Genomic DNA, 20,707 nt, shown 5'->3' with positions numbered 1-20,707 from the left:
TACTTAAAAAAATATTAAAATGTTAAATCCAATTATAATTTCAGGTCCTTTCCTTGTTTAAATTTCCCAATTTTTGCACCAATTCTGTAAGCATATTCACGTTCATTTAACACCCTATTGACATATGATCCTTATCTGGATCCTAATACATTTAAATGTCCAACTCAGTTGTCTAATCACTCTGTATGAACACATTAAGAATTCATAATCAAATGGAGGACCGTAGCAGAAACGATAATCCAACTGTCACCAAAATTTTGCCCTGAAAAGCTAAGTAGCCTAGAAGATGCCCTCATAAAAAGACAGCGGACCAAATATTACTACGTGACAAACTATGCTCAATTCTGTCATTATTTGGACTTCATCCCTTATAAAATGGACGTTAAATGGTTAATTAGTCTAAGCAAGAAACAAGTTTTCACCTTTCTTGTCAATGGCTTGCACAATAACTCACATAGTCTTAGCTGTGCAATTATGTGTTTTGGCAGTAGGAGCAAGAACCAACTTGGACAAGCAATCTAGTGATTTCAACCTATCTAAAATATTACCCTTGGTTGATGAAGATGGTATATGTAATTTAGTGGTGGAGAAACAAGGCTATGTCTGCCAAGAGCATAAGGTATGTCTATGAAATTGCAGTCCAGCATGCTACTGATTATTAATAAACAAAAAAATATGGTCATGTTTTACTAAATCGTGGGGCAGATCCCCCTCCTGCTTTTGGTAATTACAGTCATCTCCCTGTTAGTTTTTTTCCACTATACTTCAATTTTCATGAATTTATCTCCTTTATATTTTGTACATCGTTAGTTTTACAATAGCAATGTAGTTTTGGATGACATGAGGATATACATAAGGTAAAATTTGCAAGCAATTTGAGAGGAGGTAAAAATTTTAAAGGTATATAGTTATAACCTTATAAGGCGACTTTGGAAAATATGAGGAGTCCCACGTAATACATACAACTGAAATTCTTGCTTAGCTTTTAGTCTGCTGCTGCTTATTAGGCAGTAATAAATTGATTCTTGCTTTTTGATAAAATTGAAAACTGGATTTGTAAATCCAATAATAGTTTTATGCAAAAGATTTTGAACCTATTTTAAAATTATACTTTTTTGGTAAGATTATTTTGAGGTTATACGAAATTCTGTCCGTGAATACATTTTGAAACTTTAAGAGTATATAAATTAATGTTGTAAGCCACCATTTCACATGACAGTTCTCTAGAAGACAAATTGGGTAATATAAAGTAGGCCCTTTAAAAAAAAAAAAAAAAAGGTAGGCCCTTTGTCTAGAAATTGGTGACTCATAATTTAACTTATTTGGAAATGATTCAGGTGATAACGAAAGATGGTTATATCTTAAGTCTGCAAAGGATCCCTGAGGGACGGGCTGGCAAGGCAGCCAATAAGATACCAGTGCTTCTACAACATGGGCTTCTGATGGTCATTGCTTTTCCAAGTTGAAAATTTACATTGTCAAATTAAGTTTTGGATAACTAGTGTGCTGAATTTTGTAATCTTTGTCACTGACAAAAAAATGATTCCAAATAACTGATTAAAATCAAATTTTGCACTATTATTTGCTGATGCATGCTTGGTCAAAAAACTTTCATTATTGAGCAAAGACCACAAATTGTCACTAAACTATTTCAAATTTCATATTCTGGTGACTGAACTTTTTATTTATCTGAAATGGTCGTTTAACTAACTAAACGTGTATTTCGAGACTAATAGGTATACATTTTTGTTAGATAAGTGAGTCATTTTGGTGAAATAAAAAAGTTTAATGAACAAAACAAGGAATTTTAAACTGTTTAATGACCATCTTTCAATTTGCTCTTCATGTTATTAGGTTGTGAACAACCGTATATTATGTAAAATTCAGTTGGAAAAATGCTGGTATTCTTTTCAGGATGCAGTTTCATGGATGATAAATTCACCAGATGAATCTCTAGCATTTATTTTGGCTGATAACGGGTTTGATGTTTGGCTGGCTAACACTCGAGGCACTAATTATAGCCGTGGACACACATCAGTTGACCCAAATGATCCGGTTTTATAATCTCTAAGCATTTTTTACTTCCTGAAATTAGATTCTAGTCCTCTAATATTTTTGCAAATTTTTGCAGTCTTATTGGGATTGGTCTTGGGATGAATTGGTTGCCTATGATCTGCCAGCTACCGTCCAGTATGTTCATGACCAAACAGGGCAGAAACTGCACTATGTTGGCCATTCCTTGGTAATTTGTCCATCAAATTTTGCATTCCCACATTAATCAAATACATAAGAACTCATCTTAAAAATCTATAACTACCTTTCACTTTGCGCCACTAACTTCTGAATCATTTCTTATTTTGCACCTGAATTCCAATTTTGAATGTCTTATGCTCTAGACTTTCAAATATGCCCGACTTTAGTTGAACTATTAACCACGTTAATAAAATTAAAGAAAGTTTAGAATATTAAGAAAATCTGTCCAACTTTACTCCTCCCACTGTTCTAAAAGAAAGTCAAATTTCATATTGCACCACTAATTTACCTTATATTCACACATTGTACCCTTAAACTTTCTTATTAGAACTTTTATGCATATATATAACACATGGAATTCGGTTTTTTTTTCTACTCATTGATCAAACTTGGCATGAGCAGAAACTGGAAATGTGGCTTGGGCCACATAAGACTTGCGTTGCATGTATATTGCATTCCAAATATTAGATGATGAACTACAATTTTTTTGGTGCTTAAATTTAAATTAAAATGATGTGGCATGCATTTAAATCTATCAGTGTATACGCTAATAGTGTTGAAAAGATTATTCATAAATAAAAATTTCAGAAGCCTTAGAGGTAAATTACAAAATTTTAAATTCTTCAAGGGCATGGAATTGAAGTCCAACAATAGTTCAATCTCGAGAACTCGCTACATTTCATTAATTAGCAATTATGGGGTTGTATATACAAGTAATGAATCTAGTCTGGACTTTAGTTTTTTCCTTAATAAATTTGAGCCCAAATAGTGTAAGATAAGCACAATAAAAATAGGGGATGGGTCCGTCACAAAATTCTATCATTATTATCTAAGAAAACGACTATTTTCATCCCTTATATTTTACAAAAATATTTTTTTTGTCCCTCATTTTTAAAATGAAACGAATTCATCCTTGACATTTAAAATTTGAAACTATTATATCCATAAACTCAACTATCAATCTGAATTCAACCATACAGCAACCCGATTATGAATGTTTGGGGTTTAATTGATTGATCACTTGGCTAACTAAATTTGATATTCACATGAAATTAATGAACCCAAAATGGAAAATAAAATATTATAACATAAAAAAGAAGGATGAATCTTTTCTATATTGTCATTGTATATACTAACAGGTCTAGACACCTACCACATCATTTCAATTTAAATTTATATACCAAACTTGTATGTATGCTACACATCTAGATTCACAAGTGTATACACTATTGGTGCATGAAAAGATTTATTCACAAAAGAAATCCTACTATTTCAGGACAAAGGAACAGCCTTTTATGTTATAATTTTTTATTTTTCCTTTTTTCAATAAATGTCAAGTAAATGTGATGGAATTGACCAATTGATCCATCAATTTTGTCCCCGAAATTTGTTATTGGGTTATTGGATGGTTTAATTCATATTGAAAGTTGAGTTCGGGAATATAATAGTTTTAATTTTTAAATATCAGGGATAAATTTGTTTCGTTTTAAAAGTGAGAGATGAAACCAATATTTTTGTAAAATGTGAGGGATGAAACGAGTCATTTTCCCATATTATCTACTCCCTAAATTGTTTCAAAGCAGACTGTAATACGACAAAATGGTACTGGACCTACAGAATAGAAGAACAACTTATTTTGTGTTAAAGCTCATTAATCAACTCTTGAAACACGAAAGCTCAATCTAGTGCGAATCCTAATCAGGATCGTTTCAATCCAACATCATACTTAAGTTCATGAATTTTAAATAAAACATTCAAATAGTTAGGCATAATTCTATCTTAGATCAGAGTAATTCCTATCCTAGTATTGTTTTACATAATTAATACGCTATTTTGCAGGGAACATTGATTGCTTTTGCCGCATTTTCTCAAGAGAAGTTATTGAACTCCATAAGATCTGCTGCTCTGCTCAGCCCTATTGCTTATTTGGCTCAAATGTCTTCATTTCTCGCAAAAACAGCTGCTGATGCGTTTATAGCTGAAGTAGTGGACAAAAAATCTCTTATTTTCTCAAAGCCTTCTTTTTCGCAATGTTGTTTTTTCATTAATTGATTTTTCTATTTATTTTTGGTCTGGGAACCCAAAGTTTCTTATCATTTTCCAGGACTTATACTGGTTGGGAATTAAGGAATTCGCTCCAAGAGGGTGAGTATCAACTTGAAGATTCTACAAGAGAATACCACTTAATAGAACAACTTCCAAAATTTAGCATAATTAACCTGGCAATTAGTCAAATTTTGGAAAATCAAGAAAGTAGAAAATTTCTGAACAATTAGACAATCTATGTTTGTCCAAAAGACATTGTTTTGGCCACTTTGTTAAAATTTTGTATACATAACCATTGCCAGTGATATCAATTAGTGTAGCTTTAATCAGGACGAAAATCAATGTTTCTAAATGGAATTCTGAGACTGAATAATATGAAGTTAATAAGTCTCAAAGTATAAGATGGTTTGAGAAGGAAAAAATAATTGTATCATGATCAGTTTTCCATCGACTTCTCTTTTTTTTTTTTGGTTATTATTTTTCCATATTTTACTAATTCCACCTATATTACTGGCTATATTTTAACTGGTTTATTTTGATCACTTGTCTACTCCTGGTTTACCTATGCCATTCAAACATCAAAAACCAGAACTTAAAAAAGACATTTGAGCTCCTAATAATTATATATAATCTGGTTTTATTCTCCATTCTGCGTTTTTTTTATTGCCCTCTTTATATTCTTTGTTCTCTGTCTTTGTGCTCATCTTTCCTAGGGAACAAAGCCTTTGTCTTTATATTCTTTGTTCTTTGTCTTTGTTCTTTATATTCTAAAGTTTCTTGTTGTGTTCCCCTTGTATGCATAAAACTGAATTTACTCATCGTGACATTTCTTTTCAAGTTAAATAGGGAGGCAGCTGTCAAACTTTTGGAAGATATTTGCAAAAATCCAGAAAACAATTGCTCCGACTTAATGACTTCTTTTACAGGTATCTGACTTTCCTTTTCCCTTCCCGTCTTTGAATCCATTGAGGTTTGATGGAAAACTTGTCGAATTCGGTTATCACCTAAAGTTAGAAAAATTGTTTTCTAATCTTCTTCCTGTGATAGTTTAAAAAAAATTATGCATCCTTTTTCGTATACGAATATAAGTTCAAAGTACATCAGGATAGTTGTACCTATTTCTGTACCCTTTTAATGCTCGATATATTTTGGGTTTTGGCTTTTGGTGCTCTATCCACTCTCTAGTAAAGCAATATATATACGCATACCCACACACATAAAAATGTCAATTTAAAATATATCCACTCTCCATTATGACTAATAAATTTTGTTTTTTGAACCCATTTGCACCCTAATCCACAGTTATAAAATGTCAATTTAAAAATGTAGTTTGTGCGAACAGTTTTAAAGCAGAAAATATACAAAACACACACATACACACATGTATGTGTGTATATATGTATATATATGTATATGTGTATATGTATGTGTGTATATATGTATATGTGTATATATATGTATATGTATATGTGTATATATGCATATATACATATGTATGTGCATATATGCATGCATATATACATATGTATGTGTACACATACATATATGCTTGTGTGTGTGTGTGTGTGCATACATACATATGTATATGTGTGTATACATATTTGTGCATGTATAGGTGTATATATGTGCGTATGGATATATGTATATGTATATGTGTGTATGTGCATGTAAAACATTTTATATTCTATTAGTAGGTGCGTTGAATTTTTATTGCCGAAACCCTCTCTTTCTATCATGTGTCCTTGGGTTCTTCGCAAATGATTAAGGCCTGTATAGTTTTATAATCAATCATTAAACTTCTTTCTTCGCAGGCCCGAATTGTTGTGTGAACTCTTCTAAGACCAATGATTTTCTTGATCACGAACCTCAGTCAACAGCAACGAAGAACATGATCCATCTAGCTCAGAGTAAGTATTTTTCACCAGAAATGACATGAATATACATGTCACCAAAACTAGGGAAGTACAATACAACTCCCCAGAAAAAGTTTAAGCCATTTTACACTGCAGTTTCTAGTAAAATAGTTAAAAGGGAGAATTAGAAAGACCTATTTTGGATTTCATCCTGTTTTTCTCTGAACTTACTTCTAAACTTTAAGAACTTCTTGAATGACTTTTTTCAATATAATCAAGATGTGAAAAGATGTTTATATGGATTAGTGAATAGTGGTAGAGGCAACACATGGAAAACTTGCATTTTCTGCAACTTTTTAATTTTAAATGTTACTATAGAAATTTTTCAAAAAGTGTGTAAGTGCAGTTAAAGACGTTTAGAGAGTGTTTATAGAGAAGATTTTAACCAGAAAAAATTCCAAAAAATTTCTTACCAAAAGAATATTTTATGGTTTTCAAAGCTTTAATCATTTAAAAGTTTATGTATAAATTGTTTTAATGTTAATTTTAAAGATGAGTGTAATTACATTAAAAAAAAAAGCAAAAGTTTAACAATGTCAAACATGTAATATATACCTAATTACCAACTAGGAAATCAATTAATTTTCCATGCACACATTACACATCACAGTAAATATATAGTTGACACACAACCAAGGAAAAGTTTCTATTCATGCATGAAGAGACATCAGGAATCTTATTTCTGACTATGCATTAATATATAAATATAGATGTGTAAAGAATATACGAGAAAAGACAAATTGATCTATCTATCGTAACATTGTAATTTCAGTTGATATCATTCATTTTCTTCTAGGCAAACATATCTTACATCATGGTTTTCATGCAGTGATTAGACAAGGAACTATAGCCATGTATGACTATGGCAGCGCAGATGAGAATAACAAACATTATGGACAGCCCACTCCTCCTGTATATAATATGAGTAGTATTCCAAAAAATCTTCCTCTTTTCCTGAGCTATGGTGGCCAAGATTATCTCTCGGATGTTGATGATGTAAAAACTCTGCTAAACGCTCTCAAGGATCATGATGCTGACAAACTTTTAACCCAATATAGGGAGGATTATGCACATGCTGACTTTGTTTTTGGTGAGAATGCTAAGCAAGTTGTGTATGATCCACTCATGGCATTTTTTAAGCTTCAATGATTGTAAAAAGAAAAAGGAAACGGATGTACTTGTATTGTATAACGTTCCATATGATTATACTATGTTAAGCAATATCTTTTCTTTCTCTAAGTTCTAGTAGTCAAAATTCTAACTTTTATCTAAATTTTTTTGTAAATATTTTGATCCAATTTAATTGAGTTATGTCAACATCGGAAGATAGTTTAATTTTTTTGTGAGCAAGAATTGGATCAGTCATCCCTCACATATTGTAAATATGAAATTCTGTCCCTTAGAATGAAAATGATCAGTTTTAATCCCTAGCAAATAAAAAAGGATTCATTTTAGTCCTTTTGCACTTTTCCAAATGATTTTTGGCTGGAATGTGTCATGCGCACATTATGTGCCCAAATTTTAAAGGGTAAAAATGGCAGACCACTTCAATATTGACCAAAAAGTGTAGGCAAATGCTTGCATGAACTTGGTCGACCACCTAGATTGTACCTCCCTTAGACAGAAAATAGCCACATCACACTTTGCATATAATAATATTCAAAAAGTCTTCGAAAGTTATCATCAACTTGGACTCTTGATTAAATGAAAGTAAAAGGAGTTTGACTAAAGAAATCAAATGCACAATCAAAAAACTTTCAAGCAATAATTGTTCAGTCTCTAGACCATCTGGATTCAGGAAGGGATGAAGAGAAGGCCGAGGGAAGAAAGATGAGTTTGAACCCAAGGAGAATAAAAGGCTAGGAGATTGAAGTGAGATGGAGTGAATCCAAGAAACATCCCTCTCCAGATCTTGATTTTGCTTTAAACTCTTTTAATTAATTTTTTCCTGCTATTTCGTCTTATATCAAGGATGATTCTTATCTTCATATCTGAAATTGGGGGCATTCAGGCACTTTCATTGATACAATTTATGCTGAAGACTTCAAGCGAGAAGTACTACTTTTTAATGGTTATTTTCTATTTTAAAACTGAGTTGCTCTTCATGGATAGATTTTCACCTTATCCAATAATGAATAATAAATGGTGGATGTTCTGCTAGAGGTAGGGAAAGAGTTAAAAGCATACGAAACTATGGAGACATTGAGAAAGTTTTTTTTTCAATGATGTTGAATATTTGGTGGCCTATGGGAGATCTTCAGAAGCTATTGTTGGATATTGGATAAGCTATGGGAGGATGCTAGCAGCAAGAGTTAATTGGGATCCCCTTTCTTTGTTTTATCCCTTTTTTGGGAAGAAAAAGGTTGGGGTCTAAGATTCTTACTTGATTTTCTGCATTTTGATTCCTGGGTTCTTGATCATATTTGGGATGTTGCAATTCTTTTCCTCCAAATTTTGGAAGAAAAAAGGTTGGGTCTAAGATTCTTGCTTGATATTCTACATCTTGATTTCTAGGTTCTTGTTCATATCTGGAATGTTGGAATTCTTTTCCTCCAATGTTTGGAAGAAAAAAGGTTGGGGTCTAAGATTCTTGCATGATGTTCTGCATCTTGGTTTTCTGGGTCCTTATTTATATCTCAAATGTTGCAATTCTTTTCATCCAAATTCTTCCTTTCCACGTATGAAGAGGAAAGCCCTCTGTTTAAGTCTAGTTAATTAACACCAGAATACGTGAGAGGATAAAAAATGAACAAGCATTTTTTTCCTTCCTTTCAAACTACTGAACTAGCAAATTTTTCATGCTTTTGCCATTGGTGATGAAGCTTAGATTTAGGGTTTGGAAGAGTTGAAGGATGTTGAGCAGTAATGGTCCCTCACATTTTTTTTTTATCAACATTAAAGTGGTCTACCATTTTTATCCTTTATAAATTGGGCACGTGATGCGCATGTGACACATTCCAGCCAAAAATTGCTTGGAAAAGTGCAAAGGGACTAAAATTGATCCTTTTTTATTTGTTAAGAACTAAAACTGATCATTTCCATTCTGAGGGACTAAATTTTTATATTTGTAATATGTGAGGGATAATTGATGCAATTCTCCCTTTCGATTTAATGTTGAATGTCTACCGGCTAGCTCCTCTCAAGATTCAAAAACTTTGTGCCTAAATATTGTATAGTTTTTATAGTTATTTCGGTTGGGAGAATGGGAGTTTTGGTCCCAATTTATAACCCATGCACGAAATTAGTCTCCAATCTAAATGTGGTCCTCAATCTAACCAATTTTGCTCGAAAGTGAATAATTGACGGGTTTTTTTCCAATTTTTACTAGAAACAAGCCATGTGAGAGCACGTGTCGGCGCTTAAAACCCTTTTCTCAATTTTTTGAATGTGGAAACTCGTAAAAAATTTATTTCCAGCTATCTAGTCCCCTTTTTTATTAATGAAGACAAAACACAATCAGCAAATGGAGTTAATTATATTAATTAGTGTTAGTCTACTATATAATTAGGCGATTGGTGTGTGAAAGAACAAAATCAACCAAGACTTTCTCTCTCTTTCGTTCTCTCTATTCTTCTCCAACTAAAGAAAAAACCCTTGTAGCCGAATTCTATCGGGCAGTGACAAAGACTTGTAGAGATCAGGATTGAAGAGTTTCGGGTTTCCTTCATCCATTCACACCTGTGGCAAAATTTTGACAGATTTGTCCAATATCTAATTTTACGTATTCATGATACCAGAAAAATTTTGTCACTATAAGGTGCAAGCAATGATGATTACCTCTTGGACACACAACAACCTTGAAAGAAGGTATTTCAAGTACGACATGAAAGAAGGCATAGGCTATCTCAAATTCTTGCTTTAGCTTTCGAATTTGAAGTTTTTTCTGATGCATTATTTTCTTGATCGTGAAAGGCAAAAGAGATGAACAAGGTTGTAAATATTTTGAATGGTATGATCCGGTAATGTGCCAAAGATCCACTACTTTGATACCTGGTTTGCTGCAAAGCATGAATGCTAAGGATGCCACAATTGAAAAGTTAAGAGCAAGGGAAAGAAAATTAGTTAGTGCAATTGTGTTGTTGGTACTGTTGTTGTCGTTTGTTTTGTTGCTGTAAAAGACCAGAAATTAGGATGGAATAGCTATGTTTTAGCTAATTGTGACAAGCAGCTCGTGATCATTGTGTGGTTCAAGCTAATAGCTAGAACACATTCATTCAAAATTTTATAATTTTTGCTTGGAGTGGGTGAATGTGTAGGTTGGGATGTATTATCTTGCTAGGATGTATTGTAAAATATAATAGACATTTCTTGATGCCAAAATGATCAGCCTTTTAGGATCTTTTGAGTTTCTGTTTAATTGTGATATAACATTCGGATTAGTAAATATCTGTCTAGCATCTCATTACACATGTAAAGTGACGGCAATTTAGAGGCCAAACAAAGGCATTATTTAGAAATTATCCTTGTAAAACACCAATGCTAAATCATAAAATGATGTCTAGATATTCACAACTCAATTGAAAAAGGAAACTGCAACAATTCTGCCCAGAAGTCACTAATAACTATGGAAACATAACATAATCTTGGAATTCAATTATTATAACCATCAAAAAAGCACCAATTGGCTGCATTACAAAATATAAATAGACATGGTTATATTGCCATAAATTCTGGTTGCATTACTTCCAACAAAACAAAAGAAGTACAAGTGTGTCCATACATACAACACAGTCACCAACAAAAGAAATACATAATTAATTCACTTTTGTTTTTCCTTTAACATTGGACTTGTCACCACATTCACTGGTAGAAGCTAGCCAAGAGGTACTTGGGAGTCCGAGATGAATTTGAACATCCCTGATTCTAAGTGGCACAGAAACAATAGGAGCAACTAGTTGACTAATATGTGCCACATGTGAATCTGAAATTCCAAAAACCTCATATAAGTTTGGTTCAGCAGCAGGAGCAGAAGAAATTAAGTTGTTCTCAGTAGGTTGTTGGCTATTTTGTGATAAAGCTGCTTTCTTAGCTACATGTCTAGTGCCTTTTCCCTGCACAATAGTAGTATGAGTAATGAGTATGTGCAGTATCAATTTGGTAAGAATATGAAATCAATTTCAAGATATAAGAAAATTGTATAGCTTTTTTAACTGCTCTTCTTACTGTCTTCTTAGCATTAGAGCTAATATTTTCAACCTAGAACATGACAATAAAATCATTATCATTAAGCAAATAGAAAATCATAGTACTTGAATTTAAATATATTAGATGTTATCACTTATAGAGATGCTATGGTTTGTATCCATTTGTGACAAGTCACCTACAGATTGCACTTAATGCAATCCATCCTGAATCTGTGAAAGACTTGCATCTTCACTCTCATGAACATTTGCACTTCTTTAACTAGATATACCATATTTTTCTTGCCTAAGTTTGCATGTTCTTGTGTTATGACCCTTTTGCCCACAGTATGTACATTTACAAATTTGCCCAAATCTTCTTACTTTTACTCTTTTATCTTTCATTGCTTGCACCTCATCAGCAAATTTCCACCTCTGTTTCTTGGGTTTTCCTGGTGCCCTTCCATATGTTGGTGGGAGTGGTGGCTAGACATTCATCTCTACCTAATCTTGCTCTCCATTAAAAGGTAGTATGCATGGCTCATAACACGTGAGATAAGTTTTCATATTGTAGCAGTCATCAACATACTCCATTGGATCCTTCATTGCAATCCAAAGTGCTAAAATTGCATGATAGCACTGTATTCTTGTCAAGTCCCATTTCCTACAATACATACTTTTCACTATAGGGATCAACAACTTCTTAGTTAACTTTGTTGGATTCGTAACGCACACGGTAAGTTACCTTATCTATGTTCTCTTTCTTTCCTTTCCTGATTTTTGGGCAGATTGCATATTTGCTCCATTTTTCCCCGTCTTTGTCTATGTTTTCCGGCATTCTTGACATCATAAAATATCTCAATGACTCCATCATTGCAACAATTGACTTTTCTCTAGCATCTAAGATCTTGCTGTTGAAGGATTCACATATGTTATTTAGCAGCATATCACACTTTGGGTAAGTGCTAAAGTATGATCTACTTCACTCTACTAGATTTTTGTCATCCAACCACTTAGCAGTTTCAACATCAAGTTCTGCAATTGCCTTTATTCTTCTTATGAATGACATTGGAGTAGTTGCCTTGGCTGCTTTTTAAAGAGTTTTCCTCATTGCTGTCCCTTTGAACCCAGCTGATGACATGTTGTTGTGCATATGTTTAACACAAAATCTGTAGGTTGCATTAGGAAAAACTATCACATGCTCGGATTATTTCCTTTTGCTTATCACTCATTATTGTCCACTAATAGTCCCTTTCAATTTTCAAATCTTCTCTGAGCAATGCTAGAAACCAAATCCAAGAGTCTTTGGTTTCTCCCTCAGTTGCTGCATAAATTATAGGATACATTCCATTATTTAGATCAACTCTAACTATTAGCAATTATACACCTCTTGTTGAACCTTTGAGAAAAGTTCTATCCAATCCAAACACAAGACTACAAGCTACTAAAACCCCCTATTTTACCCCAACAAAGCACATGTATAATCTCTAAAATTTGCCTTGCCTAGTTACTGCATCACTATAGTCATCTACTAGTTTCATAATTACTGTGCTGCCTAGATTATTTCTCTCAATTTCATTGATATATTGAGACGGTTTATTACATTGATCTATCTCACTATCTTTGGCCAAATTCTCTACAATTTTCTTAGCTCTATAGCCTTGATGTCTGCTAAGATAACATTTGTTCTCCTTCATTATCAAAATTTTGAAACTAACATAGTCCAGCCTTGGGTTCTCCCTAAATGTGCCAATATACTTTCTTTCTACCCACCTAGATTTCACACTCTTGTTGTGGAATGAAAATCCACACTTGTGGTTCTTTTAAAATGTTCTAACCTCCAATCTGCCATCCGCTTTCATCCTTCTAGCATATATGCACCAATCAGACCAATTTTTGGGACATATTGCTCTAACTCTTATGCTATCACTCTTGATAAATTTGAATGGTCTCCCTCTTCTGATGTTCTAGATGCTAATTACTTCTTTCAACTCCTTGAAGGAGGAACAAAGTTGTCCAAGTTTAATTTTGGGGTTATTTTCATCCTTGGAATCAAATATAAGGGATCTCAATCTATCCTCTTCATCCAATCCTCTAACACTACCAGTATCAGTACCTAAATCTGGGGCAACATCTATGTCATAGTTGTCAGCATCACTTTTAGTATCACTAGGTATTTGTGTCCTAGGCATGTGTCTCATCCTAGCATCTGCAAACTTCTTTTTTAGATCCATATTCAGTTGCTCTTGTTTTCTATTTTCTATCCCCAACCATTCTGAATTTTCATCAACATTTTCATCATAATAATTATCATCTGAATTTTGATCATAATCTGAGTCTTTTCCTGAGATCTCTTGAATCAAAGTCTAAACTAACTATATATTCATCATAACATTCATTCTCTTCATTTTCTAGCACAAAGTCCTCATCATCGATGTCAACCCCCTATTGTGATGCTAGTAGATCACTAAAGGAAACCTCTACATACAAATCAACCATCCTACTATAGTCAAGATGTGAGGACCCGCAAAATTTCTTATTTTTATCGAATATTAATGGTTTAATTAAGTATTTATTCACTTGTTTTTCCCAAATAATTTATTACGACCACTTTAAATCCATTCGTATGAAATAATGTCTTCATTATGCTTTTAAAACGTCCCGTTAACAACTTCAATTTTCGGAGGATTGTTTAGGTGAGAAATAATGAACACGAGTGTTTCAAGGTGATATTATATTCGAGAGTATGATTATCCTGGGGAAATTAAGAACGGACAATAACAGATTCAGAAAAAGTTAATCGAGAATTAAAGGTGAATAAGTTCTAAGTGAGCATATACTACTCACGCATGGATAGTTTTCCAAAAGACGCATGGATACAAATTTATTGAAAATTTGAGGAGTTAATACTCAACTCATGTGAGGACTCGTAAAACTCCTATTAAAACCCTATTTTGAGCTTATTTAATTATTTATTTGTTCATTTATTCCGAGTATTATTTTCTAGGCCTATTGAACCTAATTACATGGAAATATAGCTTCATTATATTTTTAAACTGGCTTGTTTCAAAAATTAATTTTCGGGAGCGTGTTTAGTGAGAATAGTGAATAGTGCATGGAAATTTTACCCGATTGAGAGTACAACAGGCTTGGAATATTAAAGACTTATACAATGGACCTAAATTAGGTATTTTAACGATTAAATACTCAAGTGATAGTTATTAGTATTATCATTATAAGAATTTCTTGAAAGTTTCATTTTATCGCACCTAAATTGGAAATACGCGTTTTCACGTGCGCGCTTAATTGAGGGACTTTAGACCATTATTTTGGGACAATTAAGAGTGAATAATATTTATATGAATATAAGTGCATTAGAGGTTTAGTGCACTAGGGAAATAAACTCGAAAGGAATCGAGCCCGAATCGCGTGCGTACGCGCACTAGTGAGAGTTGACTTTTGCACAATTATGGGCCACACAAATGAAGCTTCTCTTGGAAGCCAAATTAGATCAACCCACACTCTCTCTCCTCTCTAAAGATAGCCGGCCAGCTCTCTCTCTCCCTCAACCTCCAAGTTTCAAAATTTCTTCTCACAAAAACCTCACCAATTTTCATCCAAATCCTACAAAATTTCATACACACTTAGAACTACTCTTGAACACCACTTTGAGCTGTAAAAAGGAGCTAAAACTCACGACTTTTCTGGAGCAAAGGGGGACCAAAAATCACTGCCTTGGTCTTCAACTAGAGTAAGTAACGATCCACCTTTGGAAACTTGGTTTATGTGAGTTCATTTACACTTATAAGCTTGGATATTTATATGGGTGGTTGTTATTGTTGAAAAATTTTGAATGTGGGCTCTATGAACTCCCACTCTTGGATGATGGCTGATGTGATAATTGATTATGGGTTTAATGTTGGTTTAGTGCTCAAAATGGTAGATTAATGGCGTATTAGTAGTATGAACTTTGAGAAATGCATGAGGGGAAAAGTTCCAATTCTGCCCCTGCTTTGAACGTACCTAATTCTGCAGAATTTTGAGGTTGTAATGACTTATATATGATGTTTATACGTTGTATAGATGGTGTATAAAATTTCATTGAAAAATATTGAAGTTTGGAGGGTCAAATGAATTGATTTCACAAAGCTAGTAAATCTGGAACTGTTCCCGTAATGCTCTGACCAGCTTTCGTGTTTTGGCCATAACTCTGTACTCCGATGTCGAAATCAAGTGCCGTCAGTGGCATTTGAAATTAAACATTCCCATCTTTCCGACGGTATAACATGCACATTCTGGTTCAATGTATGTGAGCCGACCCAACCATTTAAAGTATGATGTTCTGTTTCTCTGTTTTCCTGGAACCAAATGCTGAGGCTGCAACTTGTGGCTCGAATTTGAGCTAGTTGTGTGCCGATTTTCAAAATGAGTTCTTCTGTGAAATTATAGCTCTATGAATTTGTTTTCCAACACCATAAACCATACCCAATTCCGAGTTAATTTGAATGATTTATTATCAAAATACGGAACCTGCCCTGCTCTTGAAAACCCTAACTTTTGGTCAGATTTGATGCAAGGCTTGGTGTAGACTTGCTAACTGAATATTTTGGTGCTAAACACTTACGAAATGTACCATGAATGTTCCTTAGGCTTTGCCTACACTAATGAGCCATGTTTGAGAAATTTTTCCTTGACCAAATGTTTGAAATAGAAAACAAAAGGCTCAAGGCAGTTTTGTCTTAGGATTTTCGAAACTTTGGTTGTTTGATTGACTACCTTCCCGAAGGTATTTTTCCATGAAATTTGATAGAGGGATACTCTTTATATAGGAGTATTATACTACCGAATTTTGTACCAATCCAATTGATGTGAAACCCAGATCTAGATAACCAAAACACCATGGCTTAGGCAGCAGAAATTTGACCCAACTAATCCCTAGAAGTCACGAACAATTTTGATATTATCTCAACCCGTCACTACTCGAATTAACGAACCAAATTGGAGGTAGTAGAACGCCACAATCAAGAAAATACTCGATTGATAAGTTCAGGTGAATAACTTGAGAAGATTCTCAAGTATTCAAAGGAAACTCTCTTGCCAAAGAGAAAGTGAAAACTCACTAATTGTATTTAATAGTCAAAAAACTGATCTGAAACAAAGAGGAAGTGGGGCTATTTATAGCTCTTACAAGCATTAACCCTAATCCAAAAAGTTGACCAAACTACCCTACATACTTAAGAAAGGTTTTGGGCCTTACTTACTAACAAATGGGCCGCAATTAAACTAGCTTAATTACCTAGACTTTCTAAAGCGAGAAATAACCAAAATCAATGAGGAAAATCAAATAATCCTACTAAACTCAACCATTCGTGCAATCAACTAGTCTTCACTTGAATTTTCCAATTCCTTATGTGCTTGAATGGGTCTTGGTCTTTATATTCTCATCATTTCCCTCCTCTTAAAGGCGATTTGTCCCCAAATCATGACTCTCTTACAAAACAAAAGTGATGAGAGCATGTGTATAGTTACCAAGCAGCCTGCATGTCGCCTTCTTAAGCGAAGAATGATCATGACATCTTTGTGTGGAACAAGGACAACTCGTGGTGGTGGTAGATACATGTTGCGGACAGCAAGATTTCCATGAAAATGGTCACACAAGCGACGTCTCAATCCTATGGGTGGATCGTGAGCGGACGCCCGGTGAACCAAGGTTTAGTTGGGCTGCGAGTTGTACGCATCAAGTCGTGCAAAAACTGCATCAAAGGCCAATGTAACTCGACTAGTGTTGGTTGGAATTACTTGTCCAGCACTCTCTTCGCAGATCTCTATGGTTGCGGGTATTGCACACTGCAAGATGAAGGATATCTGACCACGAACAACTTGCACAAATGAAAACACGTTAAACACCACAAAGGTGGAACAATCTAGCTCCCAGTGCCCGATGTTGTCCTTAGGTTTAGCGAGCATGATCAATGTTCGCCCTTTCTTTTCCTTGCCTTCTAATCGATCCAACTCCCATTCCCTCTGTAAAACATTTTGGTCCTCTTGAACTTGTGTAGGTGAGAGTGGAACAAGTATGACCCTTGTCCCTTTATGCATGGACGAGCATTTGTTGGAATGATCTTCATAAGTAACCTCGCGATCAAATTGCCAAGGTCTTCCAAGAATAAGATGGGCAGCTTGCATAGGAACCACGTCACACACCAACTCATCCTCATATCTCCCAATGTTAAACTTCACAGAAACCTGCTTGGACACTCGCACTTCGCCGCAATCACTAAACCATTGAAGCTTATATGGTGTAGGGTGATCTTGGACAGGTAGGTGTAATTTCTTGACAAATAAGGCACTGGCGACATTGGTACAACTTCCTCCGTTGATAATCAAGCTACACACTTTCCCGTTAACTAGACATCGGGTATAGAAGATGTTGGTACGCTGCTCTTCTTCATTTGTGCGTTGAGCACTCAATGCCAACCTTGTAACAAGGCCTAGTCCAACTGGTTAGTCAGGGGCAATTATCTCTTCTTCCTCAACCAATGGTGGCATGCCTTCACACTCATCCTCCTCATCCGTTAGTACTTCACCACTTGAAAGCATGAGCATGGTCCTTCGGTTTGGGCATTGGGACGCGATGTGACCAAAACCTTGACATTTAAAGCACTTAGTGTCACGGTTTCTAGGTTTAGATGCCCCTAGATCAGCCTTAAATTCGGCCCTTTGGGTCAGTGTTGAAGATGACGAACCAGACACCCATGCTCCATTCGAAACCCCACTTGCCTTGGCTGACTTTTGCTCACTCGTGTGGGTAATCTCGCTTTTATACTGCTGAGTTTTCCAATTTTCAGATTGGACGTTGGAGCTTTGGTGGGGGATACCCCTCCTCTTGAGCCTCCTTTCCACCTTGATAGTTTTGTCCAATAATTCATCCATGTCAAGGTAATGTTGGAGCTCCACAACATCTGCAATTTCAGCGTGTAGTCCTCTCAAGAAACGTGCCATGGTTGCCTCTATATCCTCCCGAACATCAGCCCGTAGCATGGCCATCTCCATCTCCTTGAAGTAATCCTCAACCGTCATACTATCTTGGGTGAGAGTTTGCAATTTATGGTGCAAATCCCTGTGGTAATACGCTGGTATAAAGCGCTTCCTCATGATCCTTTTGAGTTCTTACCAAGTGCGAATGAGTGGTTCTTCATGTCTCCTTTGTCTGGTGCGAATCTGATCCCACCAAACGGCTGCGTATTCAGTGAACTCAATGGTTGCCAACTTTACTTTTTGGGACTCTGAGTAGTGGTTGCAGTCAAAGAGCATCTCAATCTTCCTCTCCCATTCCAAATATGCTTCAGGGTCCGACTTGCCTGGGAAGGTAGGAATTTTGAGCTTGATTCCCTTTAGTTCATCATCCCCTTGATTAGGAATGCGTTTATAATTTCGGAATCGGTTTCCATCTGCCATGTCCTCCTCATTGTTCGAATCACCTAACTCCTCCACGTATGGTTGTCTCTTGGAGGCATTCTTGCCTAGGGTTGATTGCTCCACCTTATCCTCCAGTGTATCAATTCTCTGAGCCATGCGATCAATGGCGCATGTTAATGCTTCAAGAACATGTTTCATGTCATAAGGGTCACTTGTCGCATGAGTTTGAGACATGTTTATAGAGTACCTGCAAGGCTCAACAAACAGTTAGTAGAAACTACCTCACTCACTCCCTTAGTGTATCACTCACCCTCGTGTATGTCACTCAAAGCGCTCCAATGGACTTACCAAACACCTTTACATGTTGGGTTAGGTAGTTTGAGAAATGCTGCTCAAGTCCAAATAATTGTCACCAACTTCTTCCTCAAGAGTAATCACGGAGATGTAGGAGAAAATGTAGGGAAGTGTTCCGAAAAGTTAGGAGAAAATATAGGAGAAAATATAGGAGAAAATATAGGAGAAAGTGTAGGAGAGTGTTCCTAAAATCTAGGAAGAGAATATAGGAGAGTTTCCTAAAGTGGATGAGAGAATATAGGAAAGGTCCTAAAAATGTATGAGAGAATTTAGGAAAGTTTCCTAAAAATAGATGGGAGACTTTAAAAAAGTTTTCAAAAGAAACGGATGAGAGAGTTTGGGAAAGTTTCCTAAAAAGGTAGCAGAGAGAGTGTCCAAGTGAGTACAAAGAGTTATCCAAATGCTTTACTTAGTTTTCTAATTGATTTTGGAAACAAGTTAGTTTTTGGAAACCCTTTGAAAATCCTTTTCCTCTTGAATAACTTTGGTAACTTTCTTGAAACAACCTTTGGTAATCTTCTTGAAACAACTTTTGGTAACTTCCAAATTTTACTCCAAGAAAGATTGCACAAATCAGATTTGGTTCCCTATTCAAAACAATTCGGTTGCCACTTTCTTTCCTTTTTTTTTTTGCCAACCGATTCCTCTTTTCTTTCTTTTTCTTTTCGTTTTTGTTTTCTGTTTTTTTTTACTACAACTATCAACCACGACACAAAACAAGGAAGTCCACAAATAATAACTACCAAGAACTCCAAGATCTTTCAAGAACTTTCAAGGAAGTTGTCATGAACTTCAGAAATTTCAAGATTGTGATCAAGAATGCAAGAAACTCAAGATTATTGTAAGTTCTCTTCAAGATTCACAAAATTCCAACAAGTTTTGCCAAATTTGAAAACTAAGTAAACAAGTTGGATAACACAAACAACAAGACTGGACAAATTTGTATCGGATGAACAGTAACTATGAACAGTGTCGGTGAACAGTACGGTGAACAGTATTTTTGAACAGTGTTGGTGTGAACAGTGACTCTTTTTTTTTTTGGTTCTAAACAAACGAACAGATTGGGATAAACATATATGACTCGAAATACACGAAAAAAAAAGATATAATCTGGTACCAACTGATGTGAAACCCCGATCTAGACAACCAAAATACCATGGCTTAGGCAGCGGAAATTTGACCCAACTAATCTCTAGAAGTCATGACCAATTTTGATATTATCTCAACCCGTCACTACTCGAATTAACGAACCAAATTGGAGGTAGTAGAACGCCACAATCAAGGAGATACTCGATTGATAAGTTCAGGTGAATAACTTGAGAAGATTCTCAAGTATTCAAAGGAAACTCTCTTGCCAAAGAGAAAGTGAAAACTCACTAATTGTATTTAATAGTCAAAAAATTGATCTGAAACAAAGAGGGAGTGGGGCTATTTATAGCCCTTACAAGCATTAACCCTAATCCAAAAAGTTGATCAAACTACCCTACATACTTAAGAAAGAAGATTTACTAACAAATGGGCCGCAATTAAACTAGTTTAATTACCTAGACTTTCTAAAGCGAGAAATAACCAAAATCAATGAGGAAAATCAAATAATCCTAC

At 34.9% G+C, this 20,707-nt stretch overlaps 1 protein-coding gene across 4 annotated transcripts; it reads left to right on the top strand.

The window, feature by feature from the left end:
* The first annotated feature begins 417 nt into the window (after positions 1-417).
* Positions 418-7,451, top strand: LOC113689277 (triacylglycerol lipase 2-like). Of its 4 annotated transcripts, none has more exons than XM_027207070.2 (9): positions 418-619; positions 1,338-1,445; positions 1,915-2,055; positions 2,132-2,242; positions 4,093-4,236; positions 4,358-4,398; positions 5,146-5,225; positions 6,111-6,206; positions 7,042-7,451. In XM_027207070.2, the coding sequence occupies exons 1-9, from the start codon at positions 434-436 to the stop codon at positions 7,359-7,361; spliced, it is 1,227 nt and encodes a 408-aa protein (XP_027062871.1). In that variant the 5' UTR covers positions 418-433; the 3' UTR covers positions 7,362-7,451. The 4 variants fall into 4 exon arrangements, with proteins under 4 accessions (XP_027062871.1, XP_071906862.1, XP_071906864.1 ...); XM_072050761.1 differs by having other exon boundaries at positions 4,340-4,398; XM_072050763.1 differs by lacking the exon at positions 1,338-1,445 and having other exon boundaries at positions 4,340-4,398.
* The last annotated feature ends 13,256 nt before the right edge of the window (positions 7,452-20,707 follow it).

The sequence above is a fragment of the Coffea arabica genome, chromosome 5c (genome assembly GCF_036785885.1).
Source record: "Coffea arabica cultivar ET-39 chromosome 5c, Coffea Arabica ET-39 HiFi, whole genome shotgun sequence".
Classification (NCBI taxonomy): Eukaryota; Viridiplantae; Streptophyta; class Magnoliopsida; order Gentianales; family Rubiaceae; genus Coffea; species Coffea arabica.
The sequence above is the reverse complement of the archived record's forward strand: the minus strand, read 5'-3'. Positions and strand labels throughout refer to the sequence as shown.